At 45.3% G+C, this 14,448-nt stretch overlaps 1 protein-coding gene across 6 annotated transcripts in view; it reads right to left on the reverse strand.

Annotated features, from left to right (window-relative positions):
• The window catches only part of traf2b (Tnf receptor-associated factor 2b), a 59,695-nt gene that overhangs the window by 12,961 nt on the left and 32,286 nt on the right, over window positions 1-14,448 (reverse strand). For all 6 annotated transcript variants that reach the window (XM_060841715.1, XM_060841718.1, XM_060841712.1 and 3 more), the window contains 4 exons: window positions 13,417-13,491; window positions 12,689-12,763; window positions 5,414-5,848; window positions 4,330-4,507 (listed from right to left, as the gene is read on the reverse strand). In XM_060841715.1, the coding sequence (XP_060697698.1) occupies window positions 4,330-4,507; window positions 5,414-5,848; window positions 12,689-12,763; window positions 13,417-13,491 (763 nt within the window). The remainder of the gene's footprint in view (window positions 1-4,329; window positions 4,508-5,413; window positions 5,849-12,688; window positions 12,764-13,416; window positions 13,492-14,448) is intronic.

Genomic DNA, 14,448 nt, shown 5'->3' on the forward strand with positions numbered 1-14,448 from the left:
ATCCTCCCATGTATCCATGTGTCATGGGTAGCCAGCTCACCATTGGAATCCATATTCTAGCTGTGGTTACACATTTGTTGTGGTGTGTGCAGGGTGTTCTAGCTAGGTGGATAAAGAACTGATTGAGCAACAGGAGACAGAGAGTAGTAATTGAAGGGAGTTTCTCGAAATGGAGAAAGGTGACCAGTGGTGTCCCACAGGGGTCAGTGTTGGGGCCACTGTTGTTTGTAATATACATAAATGATCTGGAAGAGGTCACTGTTGGTATGATCAGCAAGTATGCAGATAACACAAAGATTGGTGGAGTAGCAGAAAGCATAAAGGACTGTCAAAGAATACAGGAGGATATAGGTAGGCTGGAGAGTTGGGTGGAAAAAGTGGCAGATGGATTTCAATCCAGACAAATGTGAAGTGATGCATTTAGGTAAGACTAATTCTCGAGCGAATTATACAATGAATGGAAGAGACTTGGGAAAAGTTGATGTGCAGAGAGATCTGGGAGTGCAGGTCTATTGTACCCTGAAGGTTGCTGTGTAGCTGGATAGAGTGGTCAAGAAGGCATATAGTATGCTTGTCTTCAGTGGACAGGGTATTGAGTATAAGAGCTGGCAAGTCATGTTAAAATTGTACAAGACTTTGGTTCGGCTGCATTTAGAATACAGTGTACAGTTCTGGTCGCTGCATTACCAAAAGGATGTGGACACTTTAGAGAGGGTGCAGAGAAGGTTTACGAGGATGCTGCCTGGTATGGAAGGTGCTAGCTATGAAGAAAGGTTTATTTTCATTAGAAAAAAGGAGATTGAGGGGGGACCTGATTGAGGTATAGGCAGGGTAGACAGAGAGATAAGCTTTTTCCCAGGGTGAAGGATTCAATAACGAGAGATCATGCTTTCAAGGTGAGAGGTGGAAAGTTTAAGGGGGATACACACGACAAGTACTTCACAGAGGGTGGTGGGTGTGTGGAATGCGTTGCCAACAGAGGTGGTAGAGGCAGGCACGGTAGACTCATTTAAGATGCGTCTGGACAGATGCATGTGCAGATGGGGAGCAGAGGGATACAGATGCTTAGGAATTGACCGACAGGTTGAGACAGTACATTTGGATCGGTTCAGGCTTGGAGGGCCGAAGGGCCTGTTCCTGGGCTGTAAATTTTCTTTGTTCTTTGTTCTTATATGCTGCAGAAATTCACCAAAGATCCTCAGGCAGCACCTCCCAAACCCACAAGTATTTCCATCTAGAAGGCCAAGGGCAACAGATACATAGAGACACCACCACTTGCAAGTTTCCCTCCAAGCCACTCACCATCCTGACTTGGAAATATATTGCCATTCCTTCACTGTCGCATGGTCAAAATCTCAGAATTCCCTCCCTAATAGTATTGCTGGTCAACCTATCACACATAGACTGCAGCAATTCAAGGAGGCATCTCACCATCACCTTCTCAAGGGCAACGAGGGGCAGGCCATAAATGCTGACCAGCCAGCAACACCCCAACCCAGAGATGAATAAAAATAATTTCCCTATGGCAGGAAAAGGGAACCAGACATTTTCTTAGTTGTTTTAGTGACATATTCTTGGGAATGCAAATTGATGGATATAAAAGCTTCAGTTTCATAAGGGAGAAAACGTCAAAGGTTAGCTAAAGAAGCTAACAATACAGAAGGCAAACTGTGGCAATTAAAAAACATGTTTATTGTTGACTGATGTATTAAGTGTGGTGGTATTTCTTAGGCAGGTCTATTGTACTGAAAGCAGATTGCGTTCAGGTAAAAGCAAACCCAGACAGGTTCTGCAACTTCCCAAGCATCTTGACGTTTGTGATTGCAACCTGTAGAAACTGGAGAATGTGGACAATAGGTGATAAGTAAAACTTTTTAAAGAAAGGTTGGTAGTCAAGATGCTTAAATACGTAGGATTAGATACCAAGCAGAATAAATCGGGAGTGACTGCGGATCGGAATCTTACACTGAACATGACAATCACATCCCAATAAATTAAACCAGACCCTCACAGAAAGACAGTCTGACATCCAGGTAGACCAGTTAAAAAGTTTGACTGGTCAGTTCAGGTGATGGCACACTCAGACTAGACTTTATTCCTTCCCAATGGCACACTCAGACTGGCATCAAGTTCCAGCCCTGCATGATCCGGAAGTTATCAATTTTGCCATTTTTTATTGAAGCTTCACGTACCAGTCTCCCGGGTGGATCCTCTGGTAAGGCGGAGTTTATCATATTCTTGGTGAAGGAATAGTAAATGTTGTCCCGTGGCATGGGAAGCCAGGAAATTAAAAAGGGGAGTTATAAACACCTTAGCGGCTGAAACACTAGCATCATTGAAAGCAATACTTGCCTAATATTCTGAATAAAATCTGATTTAAAAAAAAGGTTAAACAAAATGCATAGTTCCCAAGAGAATAATCATCCACAATACATTCTGTGGTAAGGACGTTGCCGAGACTGGAAGGTTTGAGCTATAGGGAGAGGTTAAATAAAATGGGCTATTTTCCCTGGAGCATCAGTAACTGAGGACTGACCTTATAGGGGTTTTAAAATCATGGTGGTCATGGATCAGGTAAATAGCCAAGGTCTTTTTTTCCTAAGGTGTGGGAGTCCAAAACTGGAGAGCATAGGTTTAAAGTGGGGGGAGATTTAGAAGGTATTCTGTGTGATGTTTTCAAACAGAAAGTGGTACATGTATGGAATGAGCTGCCAGAGGAAGTGGTGCAGGCTGGTACAATTACAACATTTAAGAAATGGGTTCGTGATTAGGAAGGGCTTAGAGGGATAAGGGTCAAATGCTGGCAAATGGGACCAGGTCAGATTGGGATATCTGGTCAGTGCTGATGAGTTGGACTGAAGGGTCTGTCTCTATGCTGTATGACTCCACGACTATGTCTTAGGGAAGCATGTCTTTTCATAAGAAATTATCATAAGTTCTCAAAAAGGGGCATCCTGTTCGAAGAATTGTTTAAAAAGAACAAAAATTGCAACATGTTCCACATTCTCCGAGTACTGCACACAGCTGTTCTGAGCAATAAGAGTTGAAGGTAATTTAGAAACTCCCTGGCCAATTATATTTGCTGCAGCCCCAAGAAGTCTGTTTTCCCTGTGTACACTAGGTGTGTTAGATAGGAGGGGGCAGACAGATCAGAGATGGTCATACATCAGACTCCCTCTTAAAGGGAGATCAGCACTATCCTGTATTGGTGGAGAGAACTGGAATAGTAAATCACAGGCAAGGCAGGCAGCAGATGCATAACCTCATGACCAGTTCTACTCATTAATATCCAAAGGATGACAGGCAACTCTCACCTTACATGATGAGAAGATGAGAAGAAGCACCTTGAAGGTTACTTAGGAATGTCTGGCAGTGATGCAGAGCCACTCTGTGGCTGTTGACAGTGATGAGGAGGTCAATTCCAGTGTTACAGATTACCAGAGGGAACCTGACGACAGATATTTCTTCACCCAGAGAGTGAACAGTCTGTGGAATTTTCCACCACAGAAAATGGTGAGGTCAAAATATTTAACGCTAAGACACCTTTAACCCTAAGAACTATCTAACTCATTGAAAACATTTGAAGGGTATGGGGAGAAAGCAGGATGAATTGGATGATCGTATTGAATAGCATGAAGGGCAGGCTCAAAGGGTTGAATGGCCTTCACCAGATCCTATCTTCTATGTTTTTATGTAATGCCCTTTTACTGAAATGAAGCCAAATCACTGCTCGGAAATCCTCACTGGATCGACAGCCTCTTCCTCCACGTTCTATCCAGCCCTTCTCATGATAAACTCTGCTGACCTCACAGTGTAGGGCCAGATGTTGGAAGGGCAAAGCACAGGCCACAATGGCATGAAAGTAATGCCTGCAAGTATTTAGTACATTTGGCAGAGACCGCCCAGTGGTAACACCATGTGGTTTGTGGCAGGGGGCAAAAGCAGAGAAAGCCCCTGTTTCAGCATCAACCACATCTGCCAAAATAGCCAGGCCTTGGTCTTGATGGAAAAGCAGCTGAGAGACGGGGGAATGCAGCAAACACCCTTTCTCCAGCAGAAGGGAAATCCTTAGTGAATGTTTAGCAGTAAAGTCTGACCAACACAGGATTCCATGCACGAAGAATAACACCTGCTCACTACACCCATGTTTCTCTGCTTCTCTGTTCCTCTCAAATTTCCAAATTCCAACATAGTCACAATTGAGGTCCCAGCATCCATTTTTCAACCACTGACCTCCCAGGCATCACAGACCATAACAAAAGACATTACGCCTGAATGTAGCGAGCATCGGATTGCTCTCTGTACGTAATCCGAGAACATGGAACTTACCGGGGGAGAATATAGCAGGCGATCGTTGGGTTTTAGCTTCCTGTCGTCTTCGACTGAAATCGGATATTTTCCAGATAAAGATTCCATTGTCAGTACTGTACTCCAGTGCCTGCAGCTTCAGTTCCAACTCTGCTATAGACAGGTCTTTCAAGGCTGTAGCGTGTTCCATCTGACGCACCTGAATGACAGGAACAGGCCATGAAGATCCATGACATAAATACCATAGTTAGTGACAACCTTTCACTTTACATGGAGTGAAATATCTTCCAATGAATCTTAGGATAAGTGTATGGGGGGCAGAATACACAACATCCTGTCCTTCAGAACTTGCAAGGAGAAAGCATTATGAGCAGAATAATGGTTCTAGTGGGGAAAATTCTGTCGCTGTAAAACACAAGGTGCAGTACTAATGGGGATTGGCTTGACACTGTATAACATTGGGGTACAGTACTGGTGGGGATAGGTCTGTCCCTGTATAACACTGGGGTACAGTACTGGTGGGGACAGGTCTGTCACTGTGTAACACTGGGGTACAGTACTGGTGGGGACAGGTCTGTCACTGTATAACACTGGGGTACAGTACTGGTGGGGACAGGTCTGTCACTGTATAACACTAGGGTACAGTACTGGTGGGGACAGGTCTGTCACTGTCTCACCGTTGTGTGGTACTATTTTGGAATACCCATCAGCACTGTGCCCCAGGGTTATATAGTGACAGAGCTATCACTTATCTTAGCTAAACAGAATTTTGATGACTGTGTTAGGATGCATTTATTGGGCTGGGGGTGGGGACTATTTCAAGATCCTGTACAGTGATGTGGGTCAGCAATCAGCCATTGACCCATGGGCCCTGCTCCACCAGGTCCTGCATTCTCTCACAGTTTGAGTGACTGCTGTCACACACTGTTGCTGTGCACAAAGGAGCCATTGTGTAAAACATTGGGGGGGCAGTGCTGGCCTTTCGCACCATATTGTAGTCATGGGAAGCATTGAGGTATGCAGCTTCTGCACACGGTATATGCTGCAGGCTGCTCACTGCCTGTATTTTCTCGGGAGGTTAGTCTGGATGTTCCAGTTCACCCACCTTTGCTTGTAAGGCTTCAATCTTCTCCTGGTCCAGTTTGTGTTGTTGTTCGTAAGCAACCATGCTCACGGAGGCTCGCTCCACCTCACGGTTAAGAACACAGACAATGTTTTCGAATGTTTCGGCTTTGTGCTTCAGAGCTGCACATCGCTTTTGCACATCTTCTAAGCTTTCTGACAAGTAAGCTTTCGCCAGGTCCCCACCAGGGGAGGAGGAGCCTCTCTCACCAAGGCCGATCGATCGGAACGGTCCCAGAGTCTCCTCCATTTCACGAACGGAGGTGAAGAGCTGGCTGACCTTGAGCTTGGCCTGCTGCAGGTGCAGAGGCTGTAGGTTTTCCACAGCACTCCGTATTCCCATCACATGTTGGAGCAGCATCTGCATGTGGTCCACCACACACTGGTTCTCATGCTCAGCCAGCTTTTCCTTCTCAGCCTGGCAAGGATCAATGGAAACATTTGTCAACAACACCCAACACTCACAAGGGAGCAAAGCCACACTGCACCGTACAGCACTCACAAGGATCTCAACCTCCCTTCAGAGAAAACATTACACCATGTCCAACAGCAAATAGAGTCTGTGCAGAGCGGGTAAAGCATAGTGGGCGGTTGAAATGAAGCCACACTGACAGGTTGCTGAACACTAGGCAAGGTAGCATTCAGAAAGGGCCATCTCAATGACATCTACATCCAAACACCAGAAGGCATCAAAAACCCTGGAGACAAGTGATTGAGGGGAGACAGTGGCAATGCCAATAAACTAGTTAGTAATCTTAAAGCTTAGGTTCATGATCTGGTGACACGGGTTTAGGAATCCCATCACAACAGACTGGAAATTTGACTACAATTGATAAAACTGTGATTAAAATAAGAAACCAACGTAATCCAACAGAAACTACTGTCAATTGGCATAAAACCCATCGAGCTCACTAAATGCTTTGAGAAGTACCTTACACTCACATTGCACTTCGATATAAACTCCAAGTGTGTCTCAGATTGTTATTTTTGAGGAATTTGTGTCAAGCGTCCTTCAGTTATTCAATTTTGTTGGCAACCTTCATAAACCCTATTTGATCTCAAATCAACTGCACAGCCATGATAAAAATCTAGCTAAACCATTGCAGATTGTTACAGAAAATAAACAGCAGGTTAATAAACCAGCAGTGCTGCTCAGTGTGCGGAGATCTCTGCAGAACTGAAAAATAAGGAATAATTTAGAAGAAGCCTATTTGTTCTCTGTTAGATCCTGATGCACTTGAAGAAGAAAACACACTGTACAACTCCAAAAGCCCACATTCTACAGTGTAATGTAGAAAATAAACAAAGCCGGTGAATAGAACAGGTAAGTCCACAGACAGGGCAATACTGCAGGGGAACAGGAAGTGGTAATTCCACCCCTTAAGTCTGTTCTGCATTCAATTAGAATTTTCTGATCTATATCTCAAACTTTACCTATCTTCCTTTGTTCCATATTCCTTCAGGAGAGTTTTGTTCGGTTAGAGTATCAATTGCAGTCTTTAAAATTTCAACTATGCCCAGCGTTTGCTGGTACCCAAGACAGCTGTAGAATTTCAGCCCCTTTGTGGGAAGCAGTGATTTTGGACTTCACCCAAATGACCTAAGCGTAATCTGAAGGTTCCATGTCCCAGTTCGGTCTCCTCCACAAGAGGAAATACATTTTCCTTGTCTATTTAATCACATTTCTGCCATCCTAAACACTAAATTGCACATCAACCATTTAAATGCAAACAAATAGAAGCCACGTTTGGACAAACTGTCTTCATGATGTGACACTGGTCAATCTGTGCAGGAGCTATCTCAAGCTAAAATATCTGCTCAGAGGGGAGATGCCCAGAACAGGTTCTCCATAGGGGGGACAGGTCCTCCAGAGGGGGATCTGAGCAAGTCTCTGTATAGCTTAAGCATCACTTTCTCACTTAAGAATTTCTGTTCCCTTCATAGAGATTAAAAGCTAAAAGCACCAAAACTTTCCAGTCCTCAGTACTCCCAGCTAACTTCAAACAAAATACACACCTACTAACTGACCCATGACAGCCTGTGTCTGGCAATCTTCCCAGCAGGCAGCTAGAGGATAAGGGAGGGACAAGATATTTCAGACAGGATACACCCTGTTCACATACATTATCTATTCTAAGTATCAGTGAGATTCCTCCAATTGGCTTCAGGCCAATTCACTTAAGAACATACTTTAGGGGCGGCACGGTAGCTCAGTGATTAGCACTGCTGCCTCAGCGCCAGGGACCTGGGTTCGATTACTGCCTCGGGCGACTGTCTGTGTGGAGTTTGCACATTCTCCCCGTGCCTGTGTGGGTTTCCTCCGGGTGCTCCGGTTTCCTCCCAAAATCCAAAGATGTGCAGGTTAGGGTGGATTGCCTAACATGCTACATTGCCCGTAGTGTTCAGGGGTGTGTAGGTTAGGTGCATTAGTCAAGGTAAATGTAGAATAATAGGGAATGGGTCTGGGTGGGGATACTCTTTGCAGGGCTGGTGTAGGCATGTCGTGTCAAGTTGCTTGTTTCCTCACTGTAGGGATTCTCCGATCAGCTCCCCCATATTACAAATGTCAGCAATTACTGTAGTTGGAGGGTGTGAAACTAGCTGACTGCAATCAGGATTTTAATTCCTCCTATAGGGAGAGTCACACCAGCTCTGCATGCAAAACAGAGATCCTTTTAGTTTAAAATAAAACAGTTCTATCTTTGACTATACAGCAGGGTTCCAACACAACCACAGTCTGTCCACTGAGATGCTGACACACTGACATGTGCAGCACACACAGTGGAGTTACTACCTCAGGAAGAGGAATGAAACAAATTTGGGGCTACTCAGTTTCAATCTTAAGATAAGGAAGTTTTGAAGAATTTAGATTTCCCAGAACAGCACCACAAGACAGAAACCAACTTCAGGATATGGAGGAGGCCGGACACCACCCAGGCCCAGTTGTTCAATCATTTGAGACAGGGGAAAACCAAACCATCTAACTGCCATACACCAGCATCACTGTCATTTCAGTCAACAGCACTGACCAGAAACTAAACTTCACCATCCATTCTCAGCACCATGGACTACAGCAACAGGACTGGGGTTAGATCAACTACAGTGACCAGTTCAATTTTGACCCTTCAAAACCCCAAAACACTTTTAATAGTCCTCAAATCAGGAGTGTAACAAGACATGGAGTATGGTCAAAGACAGAGCAGTTGATGAGGCCAGACCAGACTTCCAAACAGACCCCACCACCAGTGACCTGCCACTAGAGTCCCACAAGGATGAACAGTTCATCCACTTTGCTAACACCTTCCACCCCAACCTCAAATTTACCTGGACCGTCTCAGACTCTTCCCTCCCCTTCCTAGACCTCTTCATTTCTATCTCGGACAACCGACTCAACACGGACATTTACTATAAACCGACTGACTCCCACAGCTACCTAGACTACATCTCCTCCCACCCTGCCCCCTGTAAAAACACCATTCCATATCCCCAATTCCTTCGCCTTGGCCACATCTGCTCCCAGGAGGACCAGTTCCAATACCGAACAACCCAGATGGCCACCTTCTTCAAAGACCGCAATTTCCCCTCAGACGTGGTTGATAATGCTCTCCACCGCATCTCTTCCACTTCCACTCCTCCACCCTTGAACCCCACCCCTCCAATCGCCACCAGGACAGAACCCCACTGGTCCTCACCTACAACCCTACCAACTTCCAGATACATCGCATCATCCTTCGTCATTTCCGCTACTTCCAAACAGACCCCACCACCAAGGATATTTTTCCCTCCCCTCCCCTATCAGCGTTCCATCTTCCCCTGCAACCGCAAGAAATGCAAAACTTGCGCCCACAGCTCCCCCCTCACTTCCCTCCAAGGCCCCAAGGGATCCTTCCATATCCGTCACAAATTCACCTGCATCTCCACACACATCATTTACTGCATCCGCTGCACCCGATGTGGCCTCCTATACATTGGGGAGACAGGCCGCCTACTTGCGGAACATTTCAGAGAACACCTCTGGGACACCCGCACCAACCAACCCAACCGCCCCGTGGCTGAACACTTTAACTCCCCCTCCCACTCTGCCAAGGACATACAGGTCCTTGGCCTCCTCGATCACCAGACCATGGCAACACGACGCCTGGAGGGAGAGCGCCTCATCTTCCGTCTAGGAACCCTCTAACCACATGGGATGAATGCAGATTTCTCCAGCTTCCTCATTTCCCCTCCCCCCACTTTATCTCAGTCCCAACCCTCGGACTCAGCACTGCCTTCTTGACTTGCAATCTTCTTCCTGACCTCTCCGCCCCCACCCCCCACTCCGGCCTATCACCCTCACCTTAACCTCCTTCCACCTATCGCATTCCCAACGCCCCTCCCCCAAGTCCCTCCTCCCTACCTTTTATCTTAGCCTGCTTGGCACACCCTCCTCATTTCTGAATAAGGACTTATGCCCGAAATGTCGATTCTCCTGCTCCTTGGATGCTGCCTGACCTGCTGCGCTTTTCCAGCAACACATTTTTCAGCACTAGAGTACCTGCATCATTGAAGCTCCCAGTGAGATGGAGGATGAAATACTGGGAACCTAATATTTTTACATTTACTCTTTTATTGACAAGGAGGACAATATATATCATGTATCTCCAATCAACCCCTCATACAAGCTGCTTGTACAGAGAGTCCCCAATGAATACCGAGCAATTTAATATAATTAACATTACAGCAATATACAGTGAATATCTATTAGCCATGTGACGTGGCTGCTGCGTTTACAATCTCCAGAACGGTACATGCAACAACCCCGATGGCATGGTGAAACACAGAACTTTCACAATAGTAAAAGAAAAGCCCAGGTTCCAAGGGTCACTGTGCTAGGCATGGTCAGGTTATCTACAGAGGAGATAATCTGGACATTAGTATGATAAATGAAGGCCACCCATCATTGTGGGAATGAGTGAGAAACAGAGGAGCAATTATACTCGGGGATTTCAACTTTCCCAACATAAATGGGGATAATCAAAGTGTTAAGGTTTTAAAGCGGGCGGACTTCTTGAAATGCAGCCAAGCGAGTTTTTTTTTTGTATCAATATGTAGACGGCCCAACATGGGACGGTGCAGTGCTGGATCTGGTTCTGGGGAGAGAAGTCAGACAGGTGTTGACGTGGCAGTGGGAGAACCTTTAAGCGACAGCAACCACAATACGGTACCGTTCAATTTTATTCTGGACACGGAGAAAGATGTCCTGCTAAAGACGGCTTTCAAATGAGGGCAGGCAAATTTTATTAAAATAAAGCAGGATGTAGCCACAGTGTAGCAACTGGGGGGGGGGGGCATTCAAAAAGTAGCTGGGGAGAGTACAAGTCCAACATGTACTCTTTAGAGGGAAATGTAGGAACAATGACTTCAGAGAATCCTGGGTGTCTAGGACAATTCAGAACTGGATAGAGGACAGCAGTCGGGTTTTTAGCAAGTCCAAAGGGAGCAATTCAGTTGCAGCCCTACAGGAACACCGGAAGTGCTGGAAGGAACTTACAAAAGCAACTGGAAGGGCAAAAAGGGGGCATGAGAAAGGACTTGTGAACAGGATTAGGAAGAATCCCAAGATATTTTATAAATACGTTAAAGGAAAGAGGCTAACCAGGGAAAGAATTGGGTCCATTAGAGATCAAGGGGCAATCTGTGTGGGGAGTCAGAAGATATCAGAAAGGACCTGAATGAATACTCCCCTTCGGTTTTCACTCTGAAAAAGGAGAATGTAGATACGGAATTCAGGAAAAGGGATTGTGAGGAACCTATCCAGTTCGACACAGGAAACGGAGAGATATTGGAGGCTCAGTCAGGCTTCAAAACAGACAAATCCCTGGACCCGGATGAGTTGCAGTTCAGGCTGCTGTGGGAGACAAATCAGGAAATTGCAGCAACTCTGAAACAAGTTTTTAATTTGCCTCTGGCCAAGGGGGTAGTGCCCGAGGACTGGAGGTTCCACATTTTAAAAGAGGTGGTATAAATAAACCAGGAAATTACAGACCAGTGAGTCTCATATCAGTGTCGTGAAACATTTGAGAAAATTCTGAAAGAACAAGTTAATAACCACTTGGAAAGGCCTGGGTTAATTGCGGAGAGTCAGCATGGCTTTGTCAGAGGGAGGTCATGCCTAACAGATTTGTTAGAAGGTTTTGAAAATGTGACCAAGTATGTGAATGAGGGAAGTTCAGCTGCTGTAGTTGATATGGCTTTTAGCAAAACCTTTGACAAGGTCACACATAGGAAACTGATTGAGAAGGTTAAAGCACATGGAATTCTGGGAAACTTGGTGAGATGGATCAGAAACTGGTTTAGTAATAGGAACAAAGCACAGTGGGAGAAGGCTGTTTGAGTGACGGGAGTCTGATGTCCAGCGTTATATCACAAAGATCAGTACTGGGACCATTACTGTTTGAAATATATATTTAAAATTATGCAGATGAAAATGTGAGGGGAATGTTAAACAAATTTGCAGAAGACACAAAGATTGGCAGAGTGGTTAATAGCAAAGAAGATGGTTGTAGGTTACAGAGAGATACAAATGGTTTGGTCAGATTGGCAGGCCATTGGCAGATGGTATTTAACCCTGAGAAATGACGAGGGTGATCCACTCTGGAAGCAGCAACAGAGGGATTTTGTGGTAATTATTCACAGATCCCTGAAGTTGGCACAGCACATGATTAGGATAGTTAAGGTGGCTTATGGAGCACATATCTTATGCCATGACTAATGAAAACAAAACCACAAGGAGGTAATGTTGGAATTGTCCAGAGCATTGGTTAAGCCACAGATGGAGTACTGTGTGCAGGTCTGGTCACCTCACTACTGGAAGGATGTGATAGTACTACAAGGGGTACAGAGGAGGTTCACCAGGATGTTGTCTGGAATGTAACAATTCAGGAGAGACTGGACAGACTGGCTTGTTTTCTTTAAAGCATGGTTGAGGTGTATAAGATTATGAGGGGCATGGCCAGGGTGAATAGAAAGCAGGTTGGTTAATCACAAGAGGGCATAGTTTTTGAACAACTGCAGGAAATTGGGATTAGCGCACTTGTAGTGGCAGCTTTGTTGGTGTAGGCTTGATGGGCTGAAGGGCCTTTTCTATAGGATTCTGTGAATGTCAGCACAGCCCTCAGAGGTAAACAGCATTAACTAACACACTGCTCTGAATCCATCTCAATTATTACTCATCCTGTATCTGTTGTAAAATGGACAGAAAACTATTTAGTGCACTTACAGTTATTTCACAGCCAATCACATTAAAGCGGCAAGGGAACTTCACCTTCCCACATGTCCGAGTATGATCCAAGTACTGTGGAGAGGAACATACAATAAACAGGCTGGAAGATCAGCATTATATGAAACTGCTCCTCCACATATACTCCTGCCTGGCCACATACTGACTGTCAGTCAAAGCCCTGAAATATAGTTCCAAATATCACTGACAAAGAAACGTCCATTTCCTTCATTGTAAGCACTCCGCCAGAATAACGGGTTTGAAACTGCACTTTCACCTAACTCGGTAAAAACAATGACTGCAGATGCTGGAAGCCAGATTCTGCATTAGAGTGGTGCTGGAAAAGCACAGCAGTTCAGGCAACATCCAAGGAGCAGTATAATCTAACTTTCATCTGTCATAGGCTAAAATAGAAGCTAAAGGACAAAACTCTCGCTGGTTACTAAGTTCTAATTGAATTCTAGTGCATGTGGCCATAGAAAACTGCCCCAAAATAGGCAAGTTCAGTAAAGTGTGCAAGGTGCTTGGTCTGAGTAAACTGTTAATTGAGCCAGTGGCTGTTAAAGAGGGAGAATCAGGCTTTCATCAGAGGGGAGGGAGAAATACAACCAGATCATTTCTTTGATACATTGCACGCACATGCAGTGTATACATCGCAGCACTGATAACCAACTCTAACTCGCAGACTGTTCTCCTGCCTCCTGATTGCTTTCAAACACACACTTTACCTTTTCTCTTGGAATTTTTTTCTTTCCGCACCATTCGCATGTTAACGGAAACTTGGAACAGATTTCATCATGGGCCTGTGAGGGGCAACCAGAAATGACACTTTCAGTAACTTATTCTAAGCTCTAGTGCTGTTACTGGATTCAAACAGCAGTCCTTTTTGTTTAAATATTTATTTGTGGGCTGTGACATCACTGGGCTGGCCAGTATTTGCTGTCTGTCCCTAGTTGTCCTTGAGAAAGTGGTGGTGAGATGTCTTGTCAATCAGCTGCAAACCATCACCCTCAGCAGGCCCACCAACTTCAGAATCAGAGATGGTTCATCAACATCCCACCTGATTCCTAGACAGCATGTTGAATCCCACAGTGAGTGCAACAGCTGGGTAACCTGGAGGCTCAGGCCTGAGTATGGCCTCAATTCACCTTCAACTCAGACCACCTGGCAGCAAGAACAAGGTCATCTCTCCCTCTTGACCTAGAACACCCAGGAAAACTGCAAAGTCAAGGTGTCTCCAGCACTGAGACACAACAGCACAAACAGCCTCTCCAGGGTTCAGCTCCTTGCTGCCGAGTGGCTGGGACATGCACAAGAACAGAGGTGGAGGACACAAAGAGAGACAGAGCGCGAGACAGACATGGACAGACAGACAGAGGGAGAGAAACAGACAGAGGGAGAGAGAGAGACATAGGCATCCACCACAGAATATGATCAGAGAAAGAGCAGCGTGCATTCACACTGAGTAACAGAGATGGCAGGGTGGTAAGAGAATGAGAAAAACAGACACAGACATATCCATTGCCACAAGGAAAGGCAGCGAGAGGGAGATTGCCAGCAGCATGCACCCACGCAGGGAGAGGAAGAGAGAAAGCAGGTCCACCCACATAAAGTAAATGATATCAGGGAGAGGGAGAGAGAAAGCAGGGTGAACACAAAGAACCAATCAGAAAGGGTCACGATTGGTCCAGGAATATAAAATGTCAGCATGCACATATAGCAAGTGACTCAAAAGACAAATGGAAATTTAGATATTTATT

Source organism: Hemiscyllium ocellatum, chromosome 21 (assembly GCF_020745735.1).
Source record: "Hemiscyllium ocellatum isolate sHemOce1 chromosome 21, sHemOce1.pat.X.cur, whole genome shotgun sequence".
NCBI classification, from domain to species: domain Eukaryota; kingdom Metazoa; phylum Chordata; class Chondrichthyes; order Orectolobiformes; family Hemiscylliidae; genus Hemiscyllium; species Hemiscyllium ocellatum.